Source organism: Mobula birostris, chromosome 3, assembly GCF_030028105.1.
Source record: "Mobula birostris isolate sMobBir1 chromosome 3, sMobBir1.hap1, whole genome shotgun sequence".
In the NCBI taxonomy this organism is placed as follows: domain Eukaryota; kingdom Metazoa; phylum Chordata; class Chondrichthyes; order Myliobatiformes; family Myliobatidae; genus Mobula; species Mobula birostris.
The window spans coordinates 219,701,140-219,717,619 of NC_092372.1; the positions used below are offsets into that span (position 1 = coordinate 219,701,140).

The 16,480-nt window shown below is 44.0% G+C and overlaps 1 protein-coding gene and 1 long non-coding RNA gene across 4 annotated transcripts in view; one reads left to right on the forward strand and one right to left on the reverse strand.

Annotated features, from left to right (window-relative positions):
- LOC140195583 (uncharacterized) overlaps positions 1-1,799 on the reverse strand; it is a 125,777-nt gene extending 123,978 nt beyond the window's left edge. Inside the window, exon 1 of the long non-coding RNA XR_011885522.1 lies at positions 1,618-1,799. This is a non-coding gene — a long non-coding RNA (uncharacterized lncRNA). The remainder of the gene's footprint in view (positions 1-1,617) is intronic.
- The window catches only part of hhatlb (hedgehog acyltransferase like, b), a 59,276-nt gene extending 50,030 nt beyond the window's left edge, over positions 1-9,246 (forward strand). For all 3 annotated transcript variants that reach the window (XM_072254177.1, XM_072254178.1, XM_072254179.1), the window contains exons 11-12: positions 1,643-1,787; positions 7,352-9,246. In XM_072254177.1, the coding sequence (XP_072110278.1) occupies positions 1,643-1,787; positions 7,352-7,464 (258 nt within the window). In that variant the 3' untranslated portion in view covers positions 7,465-9,246. The remainder of the gene's footprint in view (positions 1-1,642; positions 1,788-7,351) is intronic.
- Positions 9,247-16,480: the final 7,234 nt, after the last annotated feature.

Genomic DNA, 16,480 nt, shown 5'->3' on the forward strand with positions numbered 1-16,480 from the left:
TATACAATATACATCCTGAAATTCTTCTTCTTTGCAAACATTCACGAAAACAGGGTGCCCCAAAGAATGAATGACAGTTAAATGTCAGAACCCCAGAGCCCCCCCCTCAGCTCCCTCCTCCCATGCAGCAGCAAAGCAACGGCCCTCCCTTCCCCACCAGCAAAAATCACCTTGCCTATTCTCCCAACCAATGGCCTTGCTGACTGGATAAAGCCAGCTGCCTATTTCAGTCAGTACATGCATGGCCCTAGGTTGAGCTTGCCCTTGTTACTCCACTCATAAGGTCCACATTCCCACCAGATGTTTGAAGTTGACCCCAAAAATGCAGTGCAGTGCAGGACACCAAGGTATCAGAATCGGGTTTATTAATCCCTGATGTACGTCATAAGAATTTGTTGTTTTGTGTAAGACATAAAAATTACTACAAGTTACAATAAGAAATATACTTAATAAATAATGCAAACAGGAAATATTGAAGTAGTGTTCATGAGCTTGGCTTTATTTTTTGTCACATGTACGTTGAAATACAGTGAAATGTGTCATTTTGCATCAATGACCAACCGTCCAAGGATGTTCTGGGGGCAGCCCACAAGTGTCACCAAGCTTCCAGCACCAACGTACAGTAGCTCTGTGTGTGCTGCTTTGGTAGAACCTGCCAGAGCGGGTCAAGGCTTTTTCCCTTTGGAGAATGAGGGGGTGACCCTACTGACAGGGTGAATGTGCTCAATCTTTTTACCAGGGTTGAGGAACCAAGAACTAAAGGCTTAAAATGAGAAGGAAGAGGATTAATAGGAATATGAGGGACAATTCTTTCATGGAATGAGCTGCAGGACGAAGAGTTAGAGGCAGATACATTGACAACAGGTATATGGACTGGAAACATTTAGACAGGTATGAACCAAAGGCAGGCAAGTGGGACTGCATTGGATGGGAATTTTGGTCAGCATGACAATTTAGGTTGTAGGACCTTCTGTGCTGAATGACTCAAACATGGGGCAGTTCTGGGTGAGTATTCACATGGGTTGTGTGTAGGCCAGACCCGATACTAGCAGGTTTCCTTGCTGAAAGACAATACTTGGTCACTTAAAGTTTCTCAAAAAGGCAGCGTCCATCATTAAGAAACCCCCACCACCCAGGACATGCACTCTTCTCATTATTACCATCAAGGAGGATGTACAGGAGTCTGATAACCCACACTCAATGTTTGAGGAACAGCTTCTTCTCCTCCACCATCAGATTTCTGAATAGACAACGAACCCATGATCACCACCTCACTTTTTTTTGCGCTCTTTTTGCATTACTTATTTAATTTTTTAATATATATTTTTCATTGTAAATTATAGTTTGTTTTCTGTGTTGCATGGTACTGCTGCAGTAAAACAAGTTGCACAACAGATGTCAGTGATAATACTCCTGATTCAGACTCTGATTACCCAGTCCTTTTCTGAATTGTGTTCATGATGGGTTGAGAGCCCATCTGTAGATTTAGTCTAATGAAACCAGCCACTTGCAGTTCTGAACCATTTCTAGCATTGTAAAGCTTACAGCAGTGTCACAGAGGATCACAGGAGGAGATATCGGTACTAGCTGGTGAGGAACCATTTTGGGAGTAGTTACCTTATAATGCTTATTTTGCCTCTAGGCAAAGCAGATGTCCAAGGCAACGTCGCGAAGGATTAGGGGTGTCTTCGGTGCTGCAAATTTCTGGGCCATTATGTTGTACAACGTCCTCTCGCTGAACAGCGTTGACTTTGCAATACTGGTTGCTAGAAGGCTGTTCCTTGTTGGTAAGTTCTTTCAATCGGTGGGGAGTGGAAGGAGAGAACATTGTGATTACTTAGTTTACTGACTCAATCCTCTGAATTCCAAGTCAATTTGCCTAATATCTCTGGGCTCTAACCTTTCAGGTTCATTTAAGTATCACATGTACATTGAAACAGACAGTGAAATGAGCCGTTTGTGTTAACAATGTGCTGGGGGCAGCCCACAAGTGCTGTCAGACTTTCCAGCTCCAACGTGGCACGCCACAATGCTCGGCAAAACAACACAGAACACAACAAGCAACAAAGCAACAACAGTAAAATAAACCCTGTTCTTCCCTAAATCTGCACGTATACTCAATCCTCTAACCCCAGGAAAGGCTGTCTTCGGCCTCCAGAGGATTCGTGAATTCACAGATTTTGGACTTCGAATTCCCCAGTGGACTCAGAGATTGCAGACCCAGGTCTCTACAAGGCCGGGCTTCTCTCTTCGGTTTCGACCCCAGGACTCGCCGAAGATGGTGAATGAGGACCAGAGTAACTACCAGCTTCTCCTGTTGAGATTGAGGTTATGGGCTGGGTATCAACCGGTCCAGAAGAGACCAGACAATGTGACTGACAATTAGAAATTTATTTTGGAATACAGCATGGAACAGGCCCTTCCCTAGGATCAAATAGCAACCTACCTATTTAATCCTAGCCTAGTCACAGGACAATTTACGATGACTAACTTACCTACTATCTGGTACGTTTTTGGACTGTGGGAGGAAACCAGAGTACCAGAGGAAGCCCACATACTCATGGGGAGAACGTTCAAACTTGTTAAGTCGGCACCAGAATTGAAGTGTGAACTCTGACTGTCCGGCTAACTGCTATGCTACAGTAACTGTGCCCTGAGACACAGTGAGATCCTGTTTCCCAGCCGTCCACTCAGATCGTGCCATATGTTAATACATCAGTGTAGTGATAAAGAGAGACCAAATGCAAAGCACAGGGTGGCAACTGCAGAGAGAGTGAAGACAAATGAATTGATGACTCCCCTGGGATGGAGAGAAACTCGTCCTCTGTTCCGTGCACTAGGCGTAGGACGTGGGGGGAATTCAAGTAGTCTTACAGAACAGAAGCTGCCCTTCAGCCTACTGTGCACACGTCGACAGCTTTGCTCAGGTAACACGGTAACCGGTTAGCGCAATGCTGTTACAGCGCTAGCTGTAAGACCTAGGTTCAATTCCCACGGCTGTCTGTAAGGAGTTTGTAGATTCTCCCCACGAACGTGTCAGTTTCTTCCAGGTGCTTTGGTTTTGTCTCACATTCCAAAGATGTTCAGGTTAGGGTTAGTGAACTGTGGGCATACTATGTTGGCACAGGAAGCTTGGCAACGCTTGTGGGCTTGCACCCAGCACAATCTTAGTTGATCTGATTTGACACAAGTGATGCATTTCACTGCATGTTGCTCTGTGTATGTAACAAATAAAGCTAGTCTTTAATATCTTTTAAAAACCCAGAATTAAATGAAGGCAGCAGTCTCAGTAATAGCCAGCTTGAAACCACCAGGTCATTGCAGAAGTGGTGGTTGCCTATCTGGTGTAGCCATGTGGGACTGCAGACTCACAACATGGTGGGTTCCCACCTGCCTCCTCGGTAAAGAATCTATAAAGTACCCTCATGGCCACTTTATTGGGTACACCTGTACACTTGCTCGTTAATGCGAATATCTAATCAGAAGGTCATGTGACAGCAACTCAATGCATAAAAGCATGCAGATATGGTCAAGAAGTTCAATTGTTGTTCAGACCAAACATCAGAATGGGGAAGAAATGTGATCTAAATGACTTTGATCGTGGAATGATTGTTGGTGCCAGACAGGGTGGTTCGAGTATCTCAGGAACTGAGGATCTCTTGAGATTCTCACACACCACAGTCTATAGAGTTTAAAGAGGATGGTGTGGAAAAACAAAAAATATCCAGTGAGTGGCAGCTGTGAGAGTGGGAGCACCTTGTTGATGAAGAGGTCAGAAGAAAATGGCCAGACTGGTTCAAGCTAATAGGAAGGCTGTAGTAACTCAAGTAGGTATGAGTTACAACAGTGGTGTGCAGAAGAGCATCTCTGAATGCACAACACATTGAATCTTGAAGTGGATGGGCTACAGGTGCAGAAGACCACAAATGTACACTCAGTGGCCACTTTATTAGGTAGAGGAAGTACCCAGTAAAATGGTCACTGAGTATATGTCAACGTTGCCCGTGACATCCACATCTCGTGAATGAATAAATAATAATAATTGGTTCCATTTGTTTCAATGACAAGCTATGCAAGTTGTGTTTAGCTCACAGTGGTACATGTTTAGCACCTATAAACAGGAGGAAATTACCATCCCACTGGTTTAAAAATCACCACATATACCATATGCTATGCCTCCACTTGCATTATGTCTCAAGGTACCTGCCTCCTAATGGAGTCTGTCACGCTATTCCCCTGTTGTCTGCAGTTAACACCGCAGCTGTTAAGTGGGATGGGTTCCAAGCTATAATTAATTTAGATCAGAGAATTCAGAAGGGAAAATAACTCTGAACAAATCTGACTTGGAAGTTATCCCCCAGAGCCAGTGGACCCACTTGGAGGTGTGTCAAGTGAGCTTCTATGAAATGTCTTGTACATCATCTGGTTTAATCATTCTTGCTGTGTTCAAAAACGACAAGCAGAAACCATCAGACTTTCATCTGCCAATGGGAAGGATGGAAGTGGGAGAAGGGAGTGATGAAGGCACATATGAGCTATCTTGTGTGTTTATATTTATTGTTGCTTTTACTAGATTAACAATTATTTTGTTCTCCTTTACACCAGTGTATGGAAATGACATTAAACAATCTTGGATCTTGAATTCAGTCTATCATGCCTCTCTCTAACGGTCCTCGTAGATTCTCCTCCTATAGATTTCTAAGTACATTTTCCAGAGATTTAGACAGCAGATCCAACATTGGTTTGAGCATCAAGGATCAACCTTATTCATCATATACATTTATCAGGAATTTGCTGTGGTGTGTTGGTTAGGGCATGATATATAACAAAAAAAACAACTATGAAGAATACGGGATTATATAAAATAAAGTGCAAATATAGAATAAAATGTGCATAAATACATAAATGCCAACATGTATTTACAATGTAAACAACATTATAAAATGTGGTTTAAAGTGTTTACAGTGATGTGTAGTGATGGGGGTGATAGATAGAGGGGAGTGAGTGGGGTTAACTAGAGTGGTTGATCAGATTAACTCCCTGGGGGGAAGAAACTTTTAAGATGGTGTGAAGTTTTTTTTTAATAGTCCTATAGTGCTTTCCAGAAGAGAACTTTTGGAAAAGGCAGTTTACAGGGTGGGTTGTGTCTGCAGTGATTTTTTTCCTGTCCGCTTCTTTGTCCTGGACACACACAAGCCACGCAGTGATGGTGGACTCTAGCCAATGACCTTTTCTGCCAACCTGACAGTTCACTGTAGTTCTTGTACATGGTGAGAGGGTGCTGCCCCAAACCAGACAGTAATGGCTGATGTGAGGATGCTCTCTGTGATGGCAGTGTGGAATTGTTCTGGGGAAGATGGAACTGTACCAGCTGCTGTAAGAGGCACACCCTCAGCCGAGCCTTTTTGTTAATGAAGGACATATGGCTCTCCACATGAGGTCCTATAAAATAATGACGTCCAGGAACCTGAATGTCGCAACACGATTTGCCTTTAGCAAATCCAGCTTGGTTTTTTGTTTCTCTTAACCAGATTTTCCTCAATGCCAATCTAGTTCAGTGGATTCATGTAACATCTTGATTTCCATTGCTCCTTCCAAATGTCTCACAATATTTCATTGTATTGAAGGCTTACAAATGAAATATTGGAAAGCAATTGGAGAACTATCTGTTACTCTGACAGGGCTTTAAGGTGAGAGGGGAAAGAGGAAAATCAGTTTATTGTTGTCACATGTATAATGAGGTACAGTGGGGAAAAAAACTTTGTTTTGCTTGCATCCATACAGATCATTTCATAACAATGGTGCATGGTGTGGGGCAAAACAATGAGAGAATACAGAGTAATATGTTATAGTTGCAGGGAAACGACAGTGCAGACAATAAGGTGCAAGACCATAATGAGGTAGACTGTGAGGTCAAGAGTCCATTCTATCTTACTGAGGGACTGTTCAAGTCGTACAACGGAGGAGTAGAAACTGTCCTCGAGCCTGTCAGTGTGTGCTTTCAGTCTTCTACACATGATAACTGGTCCATTTTCCTTCTCAACCCCATTCTCCTGCCTTCTCCCCATAATCTTTGATGTCCTTACTAATCAAGAACCTACCTATCTCCGCTTTAAATGTACCCATTTGAAAGACAGTTGGGCAGGGACATAAGTAGGAAATGTTTAGAGGGATTTGGGCCAAGCTCAGGTTTGAGTAGTAAAGCCTCCAACCTGATGGCATGAATATTGATTTCTCTAACTTCCAGTAATCTCTCCCATCTCCCTCTTTCTATTCCCCTTTCCAGTTACCCTCTCACCCCTTCTCTTCTCCTCACCTCCTTCTGGTTCCCGTCCTCCTTCCCTTTCTTCTGTGGTCCACTGTTATAACCATATAACAATTACAGCACGGAAACAGGCCATCTCAGCCCTTCTAGTCCATGCCGAACTCTTACTCTCACCTAGTCCCACCAACCTGCACTCAGCCCATAACCCTCCATTCCTTTCCTGTCCATATAGCTGTCCAGTTTAACTTTAAACGACAACATCAAACCTGCCTCAACCACTTCTGCTGGAAGCTCGTTCCACACAGCTACCACTCTCTGAGTAAAGAAGTTTCCCCTCATGTTACCCCTAAACTTTTGCCCTTTAACCGTCAACTCATGTCCTCTTGTTTGAATCTCCCCCACTCTCAATGGAAAAAGCCTATCCACGTCAACTCTATCTACCCCCCTCATAATTTTAAATACCTCTATCAAGTCCCCCCTCGACCTTCTACGCTCCAAAGAATAAAGACCTAACACAGGCTTTAATGGAATCTCCCGTTCCCCACAGATCATCCAGAAGACTCTTCCCACTGGAATTAGGTGGATTGAGGGCAGAGGTTCCCAATTTGTGCAACAAAAGCTTTCTCCTATCAAATTCCTTCTTCAGCCCTTTATTTCTTCCACCTATCCCCTCCCGGCTTCTTACTTCATCACCCCTCTCCCACCCACCCAACTTCCCCCTCACCTGGTCTCGCCTATCCCCTGCCAACTTGTTGTCTTCCTTACCTTCTTATTCTGGCTTCTACCTGCTTCCATTCCAGCCCTGATGAAGGGTCTCGACACAAAATGTTGACTGTTTATTCCCTTCCATAGAAGCTGCCCGACCTGCCGAATTCTGTGTGTGTCACACAGGGAAAAGAGACTCGGATATACACCTTGATCGGCAAGGACAAGTTGAGCAAGTGGGCCTGCTTCTGTGCTGTACGTCTGTATTAAGAGAAGCACCATAAAGGGGAGGCTGGAAATATCTTTTTCTCACAGTAAGTGTGGTGTGGGGCGATCATTTGAACCGAGACATTAACAAATTGTGTTTTAATTATAATTCAGGGTTTCCACTGAGTCCGATAACCATCCTCTTCGTGACCTATTGTGGAGTCCAGCTGGTGAAGGAGAATGAGCGCAGGTTGGCACTGGAAGCAGAGAAAGAGAAGGCCGAATAGAGGACTGGCCAAGAGAGAGAAGGGAGCCACAGGAAGTCCTTCCCTCTCATCTGCAACCCAACTGGCCATTTTTGAGTCACACAAAGGAAGTTTTCGGTTATCCAAATGAGTTGCTGCCAAAAGAAAATTGTCCCAGTGAGAGTGGATCTTTTCCGTGGGACACAGGTTTTAATGTAATCTCCTGTTCCCCACAGATCATCCAGAAGACTCTTCCCGCTGGAATTAGGTGGGTTGAGGGCAGGGGTTCCCAATTTGTGCAACAAAAGCTATAGCCCCCCCCTCGTCCTGCCTGCTTCTGCACTCCCAGTTCCAGGGTTGCCTTGGGGTATCCAGTCACAATCACTCAGTGGCCAAATGGCATGAAGGGGTCTGGATTTAGCATAAAAACACTCACGTGCGGGAAGGACGGGCAAGTTCTGTGCAGATCCGTATTTCAGTACCGCTAACTCTTTTTTGTGGGGATTACAGTCAACTTCAGTGTCCTGCAATATGGCTTCCAGCGCAGGGCTGAGTTCTCAAGTCAGATGGGGGGGAGGCGTCTGGGTTGTCTGAGATTCTAAGCAAAGCCTTTCTTTCCCTAGTGACAGTCTCTTCCCCCAAGGAACCACCACAGAAAGATTCTGTCCACTCCCCCTTGGCTGGTTCCCAATATGTCCCTGCCCCTACACACCCTCTGGCTATCTCCCTCCTTGCCCCCTGCTTTTCTTCAGACCCTTTCGCTCGTTCACCCTTGAAGGGTCTCAGCCCAAAATGTCGATTGTTTTAACTACTTAAGACTGTAAGACATAAGAGCAGAATTGGGCTGTTCGGCCCATGGAATCTGCTCTGCCATTCCATCATAATTCAATGTACATGGAGTCATGATGAAAACTTACATTTTTAATCCCCTGATTAGATGCTGCCTGATCTCTTGAGTTCCTCCAGTATTTTGTGTGTGTTACTCTAGACTTCCAGCATCTGCAGAATTTTCTGTCTTTCTTGAAAGTGACTGTCAAATCTTTGAGGCTTTGAACTCACAACAACTGTCTGGGTAAGAGTAATTCAACCACTAGCCCACGTCCATGGTTGCCTGGACTAGTTGTGGGTCACCTTGCCCCCACCCCCACCACTGCATTTACCAGCCAATTTCTCCTTCTGGCAGGGGTGGTGGTAAGTGGGGGAGGGGAAACCAAAGATCCACTACCACTGGGAAGGGGAAAGATTTAAAGAGATGAGCTTTACTTGCCACATATAAATCGAAACGTACAGTAAAATGTGTCATTTGCATCGAATCAGCGAGGTAGCACTGGAGGGGAGCCTGCGGGTGTCACCACGATTCCAGCACCAACATAGCTTGCCCATAACTCACTCTGCCTCTACCCACGCATCTTTGGAATGTGGGAGGAAACCAGAGCACCTGGAGGAAACCCACACGGTCGCAGGGAGAATGTACCAACTCCTACAGACAGTGGTGGAACTGGATCCGCCATGCTACTGTCCCGTCCAGAACAGCACAAGTCACAGGAACGCACAGGATATTTGCGGGGACTTGCGCTACTGGTGAAGTATTGATATCCCCCAACTACCTGAGGATGAGGCTTGCCAAGCAAAATTCGGCACTAAGTTATTGCACATCTCCACTTTGTGAATATTACTGTATCTGCGGGTGTGGGCGTTGGCAGTGTTCAACATCTTGAGAACCTGCACCCCAGATACTCTGAACCCAATGCACTGTAAACAGTAAACAGTAAACAGTAAATTATAAGCACATCCATTAGTAATAAATATAATAATTTGATCTTCCACATTTTTTATGCATGTCTTCACTTTCTTGTCTGATGCACCTCTTCGGGGAATATGTCTCCAGTCTCCTATTATTTTCTTTTTAAATTGCCTTATTAAGACACAAACTTAAATTGGTAAGGAAGTTTATTATTGTCAAATGCACCAAGGTACAGTGGAAATCTTTGTTTTGTATGCCATCCATATAGATTATTTTGTTACAGCAGTACACTGGGGGATTTTGAGGGTTGCCACTGGACATTGCTGAGAGAATAGGTTAGTGGGAAAATAGAATTGGTGTGGTTGCTTTTAGAACTAGTATTGACTTAGAGTCATAGAGTCAAACAGTACCACAGCACAGAAACAGGCCCTTCGGCCCATCCAGTCTGTGCTGAGCTGGTTTTCTGCCTAGTCCCATTGACCTAGACCCAGACCAAAGCCCTCCAAGCCCCTCTCATTCATATACTTATCCAAAATTCTCTTAAGTGTCATGACTGAACCCGCATCGACCCCTTCTGCTGGCAGCTCGTTCCTCATTCCCACCACCCTCTGAGTGAAAAAGATCCCCGTTCAGATTTCACTTTTTAACCTAAACCTATGACCTTTAGTTCTAGTGTCAACAATCCTGTGGGGGGAGAAAACCTACATGCATTCATCTTGTACTCCTCTATCAAGTCACCTCTCATCTTCTTTCACCTTCAGCTCGCTCCAAAGAGCCCTAGTTCAAGTTGTGTGTTATAGGGAAAGGTTAAGTTGGTCAGGACTTTGTTCACTGGAGTGCAGGAGAATGAGGAGAGATCTCACAAGGTATCATAGAGGAAAAGTCCCTCTGACTTCTCCTCTTTCTTTCCCGTCCTGATAAAGGGTCTTGGCCCAAAATATTGACTCTCTACTCTTTTCCATAGATACTGCCTGTCCTGCTGAGTTCCTCCAGCATTTCGTGTGCGTTGCTTGGATTTCCAGCGTCTGCAGATTTTCTCTTGTTTCTGATGCATTCACCCTATCTGTTCCCTTCATAATCTTGTATACCTCAATGAGCTAGGGTCTCCAGATGGAGATGGAAGAGAGGTGACTTAATAGAGGTTAGAGGTCTTTGATGATAAGAAACATAGATTGACTAGATGGCTAGAACTTCTTTCTCTGGGGCAGAAATGGTTAATACGAGGGTTTAAAGTGATTGGAGGAAAGTATGTGTGTGTGTGTGTGGCGGGGGTGATGTCAGAGGGTACAAGTTCTTTACAAAGGGTAGGTGCATGGACTGCCCTGCCAGGGGTGGTGCTAAAGGAAGACACATTAGGGACATTAAAGAAACTGTTAGATAGGCACATGGATGATAGAAAAATGGAGGGGTATGTAGGAGGGAAGGATTATATTGATCTTAGAGTAGGTTAAAAGATCGGCACAACATTGTGGGCTGAAAGGCCTGTACTGTGCTGTAATGTTCTATGTTGTCCCAGCAACATCCATATAAATTTTCTCCATACCCTTTCAAGCTTATTGATATCTTGCTTGAAAGTACGTGACTAGAACTGCGCACAACTGCACGCTTGATGGGCCAAATAGTCCCCTTCTGTCTAGTCAGGGGTGAGCTGCTAAATGGGACTCTCCATTGCCGTTAATGTTGTCTACCAACTCTAGGCTAAAGATTCTCCAATATTACAGGAAAACAGAAAAGCTAAAGCCTCCCTAGAGATTGGCATCCTTCCTCATTAATCTTTGACCCTTCCAGAGAGCAACGAGAGAGAAAATTCTCTCCACCTTTCAACGTGTCTCTGCTCTTTCCTCCTGAACAACATCTAATTATCTTCCTACATTTCTAATTAAAAATACCAGTCAGATTCACTGGGTTAATGAGAGAATCAAATAATTTTTGAATGATAAATTCCTATGCATATCACTATTTATGTCAATGGTGACTGGTTGATCCATGTAGCTTTATCGTGATTTCTGTTGTCGTTAGGCCTGGTTAATTAAAATGAAAATGAAAACAAAGTGACAATTATACAAATTTATTCTGTCCAAGTTTTCTGTCTGTGATATGGGGAAAGAAAGGTTATGAATATATTAGCATAGCTAAGCAGGCAGCGAACAGCAGCAGTAGCCTGGAACTGAGTACAGAATAAAATATTCCTGATGTTTGTAAACTAATTATTCTGCAGAATTATAAATGACAGGAAGGTTCCTGAATGATTAACAGGGAACCGTGTTCTCTTGCTTCAGCAAATGACCTTTATTTCCAATCCCAGCAGGTAGTAGGATTTTGTGCACTGGCTGTTGCATTATCTATTCAGACACTTACAGTAATACCCTGATAATCAGGCACCCTTGGGGCATTAGTGGTGCTAGACTAGGATATTTTATGGACTATCAGATTTTATTCCTATTAAAATCAGAACACACATTTATTTCACTGTTCTTTTACGCATTACTAAGTACAGCAGTAAATTTACCAGTGAAATGTGCAAGTTTAAAGGGAGTAGGATGTACACAGGAGCAGCACTAGAAGGTCTGTGTCATAGAGAGTGGCTGGGCAGGATGGGACTTCAGTCCTTGGCACATAGGAGGCTGTGGTGTATAAAGCTTTCCAGCGGAAAGCAGCATCCACCATCAAGGATCCCCGCCATCCTGGCCGGCTGCCACCGGGAAGCCTGAGGTCCCACACCACCAGCTTCAAGGATAGTTACTACCCAACAACCATCAGGCTCCTGAACCCCATGGGTAACCTCACTCACCTCAACACTAAACACAACCTATGGACTCACTTTCAAGGGCTCCACACTCATGTTCTCGGTACTATTTATTTGTTTACTTATTATTATTTTTATTTGCACACAGTTTATCTTATTTTGCACACTGGCTACTTGTCAGTCTTTGTGTGTAGTTTTTTCATTTCTGCTCTCCTGGAATGTAAGAGCCCGAGGGGAGATCTGATAGAGACAAACAAAATTATGAGGGGTATAGACAGGGCAAATGTAAGCAGGCTTTTTTCCACCGAGGCTGGGTGAGACGAGAACTAGAAGCCCTAGGTTGTGGGTTCGAAAGGTGAAATGTTTAAAGGGGAACCTGAGGAGAAACTTCTTCACACAGAGAGTGGTGCAAGTGTGGAACGAGCTGCCAGAGGAAGTGCTGGTTTCAACATTTAAGAGAAGTTTGGATAAGTACATGGATGGGAGGGTATGGTGCCCATGAGCTTGTAAAGGAAACAGGGGGGAGCTTCAGTAAAATGTTCCTGTGTGAGATAGCATCTTCAAGAGAAGTGGCAAAAAACTTAAAATCCAAATTTATTGTCACAGGGTCTCTCATTACCAGGGTACCAATGCCAGGAAAAATTTGTGTCTTTGCAGCAGCAATGCAGGACGTTACAAACATAAATTACAAAACTTAAATTACCAGAAATTTTACATAACTTCTCACTGAAATAAGGAGAAAATTTACAAGGAAGTTGCTGGGACTTGAGCACCTGCAATACAGGGAAAAAGTGAATAGATTAATTGGTTGCAGGAAGACTTTGGTAAGGCCAAATTTGGAGAACTGTGTGCAGTTTTAGTCACCAACCTAGAGAAAAGATGTCAATATAGTTGAAAGAATATGGAGGAAATTTACAAGGATGTTGCCAGGACCTGAATTATAGGGAAGGATTGAATAGGTTAGGACTTTATTTCCTGGAGCCTAGGAGAATGAGAGGAGATTTGGTAGAGGTATACAGAATTATGAAGGCTTATTCATCAGAATTATGATAGGGTAAATGCAAGCAGACTTTTTCCAGTGAGGTTGGGTGAGATTAGAACTACAGCTCATACGTTAAGATTGAAATCTGAGAAAGGGAACCAGAGGGGGGAGCTTCTTCACTCAGAGAGTGATGAGAGTGTGGAACGAGCTGCCGGCGGATGTGGTGGACGTGAGTTCAATAACAACATTTAAGAGAAGTTTGGATAATTACATAGACAGGAGGGGTATGGAGGGCTGTGTTGCAAGTATGTTGATGGGACTAGGCAGAATAACGGCTCGGCATGAACTAGTTGGGTCAAAGTGCCTGTTTTTGTGCCCTATAACTCTGAAAATAAACACAAAGACTTTAGTGCAAGTTGCCAGAAATGCCGTCCAAGGTAGAGTTAGAGTTTTTCAGGTCAGTTCAAGAACGTGCTGGCACGTGATGAGAAGAAAGACCAACTCCGCCACCAAGACAGAACTTCATTTAACCCCTGCAGGAGACCAAAGACAACTTGGCTCTGTACCACAGAGGCAGAAATGAGGACGCTAAACCACACCTTGAGAAGATATCCAAGGACAGACAGAGATGGAGGGCCTTCATTACTGCCTTAAGTGTCAGCGACATAACAAGCAGTAAGCCGGGAACCTGACGGCAGTGGGGAAGAAGCTGTTGTTGAACCTTGACGGGTGGATCTTCAGGTTCCTGTACCTCCTGCCTGATGGCAGCAATGAGATATTGTGAGATTAAAGTAAAAGGTTAAAGTCTTTTGAGCCTCCTCACTGCCCAGCCACACAGAGCAAAGTCAGAATTATTCTTGGCAGCGTTGTGAATGGGTTCAGGGAAGTTCTGTTATAGATCTGTGACATGGTGCCCTGGAGACTTACATGCGCTCAAATGCTAAAAATACAGATTAATAATACACTGTCACCACAGGTTTCAAGATACCAGTCTCTGGTGCTGGTTACGGAGACTTGTGAAATGTAATTGGTCAGGCAGTTAGTCAGGGGAATCTTTCCAACTGACCAGCAATCCAAATTAATAAACGACTAATTTTCCAGAACATTCCAATCAGGTTCTGGCAGAATTAACTTTGCTAGCAATATTCAATTCCAATCAGGGTACGCATGATGGCGAGGTTTACATGGAAGTTATGTTAAAAATTCACTTAGAAATGATTAAGTCAGCTGGGGCTTGGCTGTTAACATTTTCAACCTGGATCGAGGAGTCCGGATCCAGTTAGAATTACGGCTATATGTCATTTTGAAGATGGGGGAGAACAGCCAGACATAGGTACTGTTAGATCCTGAGGGCTTTGAGATCCAAAGGTTCTTTGAAAGTTAAGAATGATAACGCATTGCTTACGATTGTTAATTATTAAGTATTACAAAAGCAAAGAGAGGGGGAGAGGGGGAGAAGAGACATGGCAAAGAGACAAAGCCAAGGGAAAGGCAAAGGTGGTAGGTATGGTCTTATGTCAGATAACCTGATAACAGAAACTTCCATTGATCATAGGAGGGGTGATTGATAAGTTCGTGGCCCGGGGTAGAAGGAGTCAATTTTAGAAAACCTAGCACATTTATTTTTCAACATAGTCCCCTCCTACATTTACACACTTAGTCCAGTGGTCGTGGAGTATACGGATCTTGGACCTCCAGAAAGTGCCCACAGCAGGAGTGATTGATAACTTCGTGGTCTAAGGTAGAAGGAGATGAGTTATACAGCTCTCGTTACATCCACATGCAGTTCAACTCTTTGAGTGATTATTCAGAAAGTTTGAAGTTAATAACTCATCAGGGGTGATTAATAAGTTTGTGGCCTAAGGTAGAAGGAGATGAGTTATTAACTTCAAACTTTCTGCATAATCACTCAAAGAGTTGAACTGCATGTGCATGTAACGAGAGCTGTATAACTCATCTCCTACCTTAGACCACGAACTTATCTATCACCCCTGCTGTGGGCACTTTCTGGAGGTCCAAGATCCGTCTGCTCCACGACCGCTGGACTAAGTGTGTAAATGCAAGAGGGGACTACGTTGAAAAATAAATGTGCTAGTTTTCTAAAATTGACTCCTTCTACCTTGGGCCATGAACTTATCCATCACCCCTCGTGGGTAACCATTAACTAGATTCAAATAGTGTGACATCCGCCACTGAAACCCAGAAGTTTCCTTAAAAATACAGAGGCAAGTCTAACCACTGAAAAACTCTCTGAACTGCACGTATATGGGTTCTTATATAAAAATACAAACAAGCATATAAAAGTTAAACTACAAGAAAAGCAAAAATTCTACTGCCCAATCTAACAGCACCAATGATATTGTTATTAAGAGGGATGCGGTCCTGCTGCATGAGCTTCGCGAGTTAACATAAGATTTGAAATGCAGGAACTTTAGGTCATTATCTCGGGATAGAAAGAGGAGCATAGGACAACAGGTGTGCTGGAAAGAGAGATTTGGGTACTTGGATCATTGGGGTTGCTCTGTCCGATCAGGTTATATGGGTAGAATTTGAGAATGGGGGGGGTGTGATCACTACTCTGGGATTATACAATAGTCCTCCTAATAGTTAACAGGACTTAGAACAGTTAAGTAAACAAAAGGTGCAGGAGCAAAAACACAAGAGGTTCTGCAGATGCTGGAAACCCAGAGCAACACACACAATATGCCAGAAGAACTCAACACGTCAAGCAGTATCTATGGAGAGGAATAGAGACAGTCAATGTTTCAGGCTGAGACCCTTCATCAGAACTGGAAAGGAGTGGGGACAAAGCGAGAAAACGAAGGTGGGGAGAGGGGAAGCAGTACAAGCGGGCAACTGATTGATGGTGGGGGAGTGAGAAGCTGGGAACTGATAGGTGGAAGAGGTAAAGGACTGAAGAATAAGGAACCTGATAGGAGGGGACAGTGGGCATGGAGGAAAGGGAAGGACGAGGGGCACAAGAGGGAGATGATGGACAGGTGAGGAGAAGAGAATGGGTTGGGGGGGAGCCAGCATGGAGAATAGTAAGAGAGAGAAGGAGCTGGGGAAATTGCTGGAAGTTGGAGAAACCGGTTGACGTGGAGTGGAACTCAAATCCACACATGTCAGTTTGAACTCTTCCACATCCACCCACCTTCTCATTCTGGCTTCAGCCCCCTTCCTTTTCAGTCCTGAGAAGGGGTCTTGGCCTGAGACGTCGATTGTTGATTCCTCTCTGTTGATGCTGCCTGACCCGCTGTGTGTCCCTACAGCATTTGAAAGGTGTAGGTGCAATAGGGTTAGAGTGCTAAGAACCTTTAACTTTCCCAATAGTCACCAGGATTGCTTTAGCATAATTTAGACGGGGTATAATTTGGTAACTATATCCAAGAAAGTGTTTTCAGGGTAAAATGTAAAGTGATGGCAGAAATAGTGCAGAACTTGGACTTATCGCAGGAAATAAAACTGGCAGGATGCTGGAAGTGTTGGCAGGTGAACACTTGGGGAACAGTGAATAGAGCATACTACTGCAAACTTAAGGACTGTTATGGAAAGGGGTGAGGTCGGACCTTAAGGTATGGCCTTG